At 61.4% G+C, this 2,783-nt stretch overlaps 1 protein-coding gene across 1 annotated transcript in view; it reads right to left on the reverse strand.

Annotated features, from left to right (window-relative positions):
* SOGA1 (suppressor of glucose, autophagy associated 1) overlaps positions 1 to 2,783 on the reverse strand; it is a gene marked incomplete at its 3' end in the record, with an annotated part of 15,523 nt that overhangs the window by 11,739 nt on the left and 1,001 nt on the right. The window contains 1 exon segment of the mRNA XM_010144363.1: positions 1,654 to 1,812. Coding sequence (XP_010142665.1) covers positions 1,654 to 1,812 — 159 coding nt within the window.

A 2,783-nucleotide genomic window follows, 5' to 3' on the forward strand; every position in this document is an offset into this window, starting at 1 on the left:
CTGCTCTTCGTCTGCCCCCTCCCCCTGGAGATGCTGCAGTGGGGTAGAGCTGAAGGGGCAAACACAAGCGCCTTTGGGGATGACTTGCCCATCCCAACAATTATCCAATTATGGGAGAAATCTCTTGGAAGGGAGAAATAATCAGCCCTGAGGGGTGAGCCCAGCCTGCTCAGCCTCCGCTCCACGTAGGCTGGCTGCTAACAAGCTCTGCCACTCTCTCAGCCCTCCAGCGGCGGGAGGAGGTGGAGGAGGGCTGTTACCTCACTTGTTTGCCCAATTAGTGCTCTGCAATCAGTGAGTAACCCCAATGCCCTTGGCTAGCCTGGGGACATGCCATCCCAGGAGACTCGGGGAGCTCCAAGCTGTGCCAGGTCTCAGTGCCAGCCAGCAGCATCCCCTTTGGGCTCAGGCAGCTGCAAAGAGGGGCCGTATCCTGTCCCACGCTCTTTTGCCAGGGCAAAGCAGCAGCTGCTGCTCAGGTCTCCCTGTGCACTGACCACGCAACCATTTTCTCTGCCTGTTTTTCAAGTGCCAGAGCCCTCCTGGCTCCCGCTGCTGCCGTTTGTTATTCAGCCCACGCTCCTGGCCACAGGGAAACCCATTTCACGCCTGTTAGCGGAGGCTGCACAGTGGTGGGACAAGACATTCCTGTCTTGTCGCTTCCCCCAAGTCACCCACACCTGGGGTGATGCTGCTCCTTGCCACCCCATGAGAAGGTGGCCGCAGAGGGGACGAGTGCTACTGCAGCCGGGTCCTGTGGCTTGCCAGGAGCTGGCCCTGGCGTTAAGCAGAGGCCAGCCCTGGACATATGAAGCCATGTGCTGGCTCCCTGCTCTGCCACGCAGGTGAGCAGAGAGAGCCCTCCCCTGCCTCCTGTCCTCATCCTCAGCGGGGGCAGGGCCCCGCTCTGCCCTGGTACATCTCCTCCCACACGCTGCCCTGACAGCCCAGCCAGCGATGCTTCCCGTGGCTCCCTGGGGACCGCCGGCATCCCGGGCAGTGGGGAAGTAGGTTACAAGTGCTGTGATGGATTCACAATCCCACGCTGTCACCAGGACACCTCTTCTGTCACTGAGGATGCCACCGGTCCTGACTGGGAGCTGGTCCCAATCCTGGCAAGGCACAGAGCACCCTGGACCCGTACGTATGGGGACACACGGAGGACATGCCTTCCCCGCACACAGACAGGAATGTGCACCCCACCAGCTCTGCAGCACCACCAGGACACTGCTGGGACACTGCCAGGACACCGCTGCCACGCAGCCCTGCGTCTGAACCAGCAGCACGTGGTCAGGATATGGCCAGCACTCGGCACCATGCCAGGGACACACTAGGCAGAGCTTTGGCCCGTGGGAGCTGGGCACGGCCCAAGTGGCTGGGCTGAGCAAGCGGCCGAGGACACAAACTGGCTCTCGTGCAGGGGGACAGGCCTGTAGTATCCCCCGGGGATGGGGCAGGGCCACCCCGTGCCCGCAGGGATGAAGCGTGCCTCATGCTTCAGGCACTGCTCGGGTTTCACAAGCATCTGCAGCATGGTTTGGGTTTCAGCGAAGCAAGCAGGGATGGGGGATCCCGCGGTGCAGGGACAAGGCACCTGCTCTGGGCAGAGCCTTAGGGACGCCTCCCAGCACCCCATCCCAGAGCCCCCCTCACCTCTCGGAGCTTGTCCATCTCGTTCTGCACCACCTGCTTGGCCAGCTCCGTCTCAATGAGCCGCTGGCGCAGGTCCTCGTTCTCCTCCTCCAGTTTGATCCTTTTCTTCTCCACCACCTCCAGCTCATTGTGGAGCCGCACAGAGACGTCCTTGGCCACCTGGGGACACAATGGGGCTCTCACCGGGCTGGGCACAACTTGCACAAGGCTGGTACCACAGTGCCTGGGCACCTACAACCCTCATGCAGAGACCATCAGGCTGCAGCTGAGACCCTTTGGAGCAGACACTGTGCTGGGGGACACCCTGGCCTGGGTATGTGTCCCCTAGATCACGTGCTGTGACCGCTGCTCCCCCTTCACCAGCTGCAAGGTGACTCCATGACCCCATCCCCTGGCCAAACCCAGCCTTCCCCAGTCCAAACATGATGCTGTGGGACGCTCATTGCCTTTTCATATTTTTTTTCCACACCATGAGGCTGGAAAAGCTGGCGGGCAGCAGCTGTGTGTGCCGGGAGAAAGGCGAGCTGCTGCCTCATGTTACAGAAGAAAACGGCAGCTGCCCCCAGATGAAGGGTGCCTTCACCCATGCCAGGCACTGCCTCAGAGCCGCCCTCTCCAGAGCCCTGCAAAAGAGCAGCCCCCAGAATAAAGGGAACTTAACAGCATGAAATGTTTGCTCCTACATCTGCCAGGAGGGAAAAAATTGTCCCCAGTCCCCCTGGTCCTCTGCCCAGCCTGAGGGCCCAGCAGCAAGCCCTGCTACAGGGCCAGGGGGGCTCAGGCCACGGGGTTGGGCTTCCTTTCTCCCTGAGGATGGGCTGTGCTGTCTTTCCCAGAACGAGGGTAGCTGGAGGGGCTGTTTTTGGCAGCAGCACCCCATGCCGGGAGGTGACGGATGGTTGAGGTAGGGGGCTGGGTCCTGGCAAGAGCAGTCAGGGCAAGGTGGGCTCACAGCCCTGCGCTTGTGGCACTTCCCAGCTCCAGGACCAGATGTTTTCTGCTCCGAAAACTAAGTTACTCCTCGAGCTGTTACCTGTCCCCAGCCCTGAGCCGTCTCCGGCTGCCACCTCACCCACTCCTGGCAGCGGCTGGGTTGGGAAGAGGCCTCAGCAACAATTCGCTGGCACCAG

The sequence above is a fragment of the Buceros rhinoceros genome, unplaced genomic scaffold, assembly GCF_000710305.1.
Source record: "Buceros rhinoceros silvestris isolate BGI_N320 unplaced genomic scaffold, ASM71030v1 scaffold38130, whole genome shotgun sequence".
Lineage (NCBI taxonomy): Eukaryota > Metazoa > Chordata > Aves > Bucerotiformes > Bucerotidae > Buceros > Buceros rhinoceros.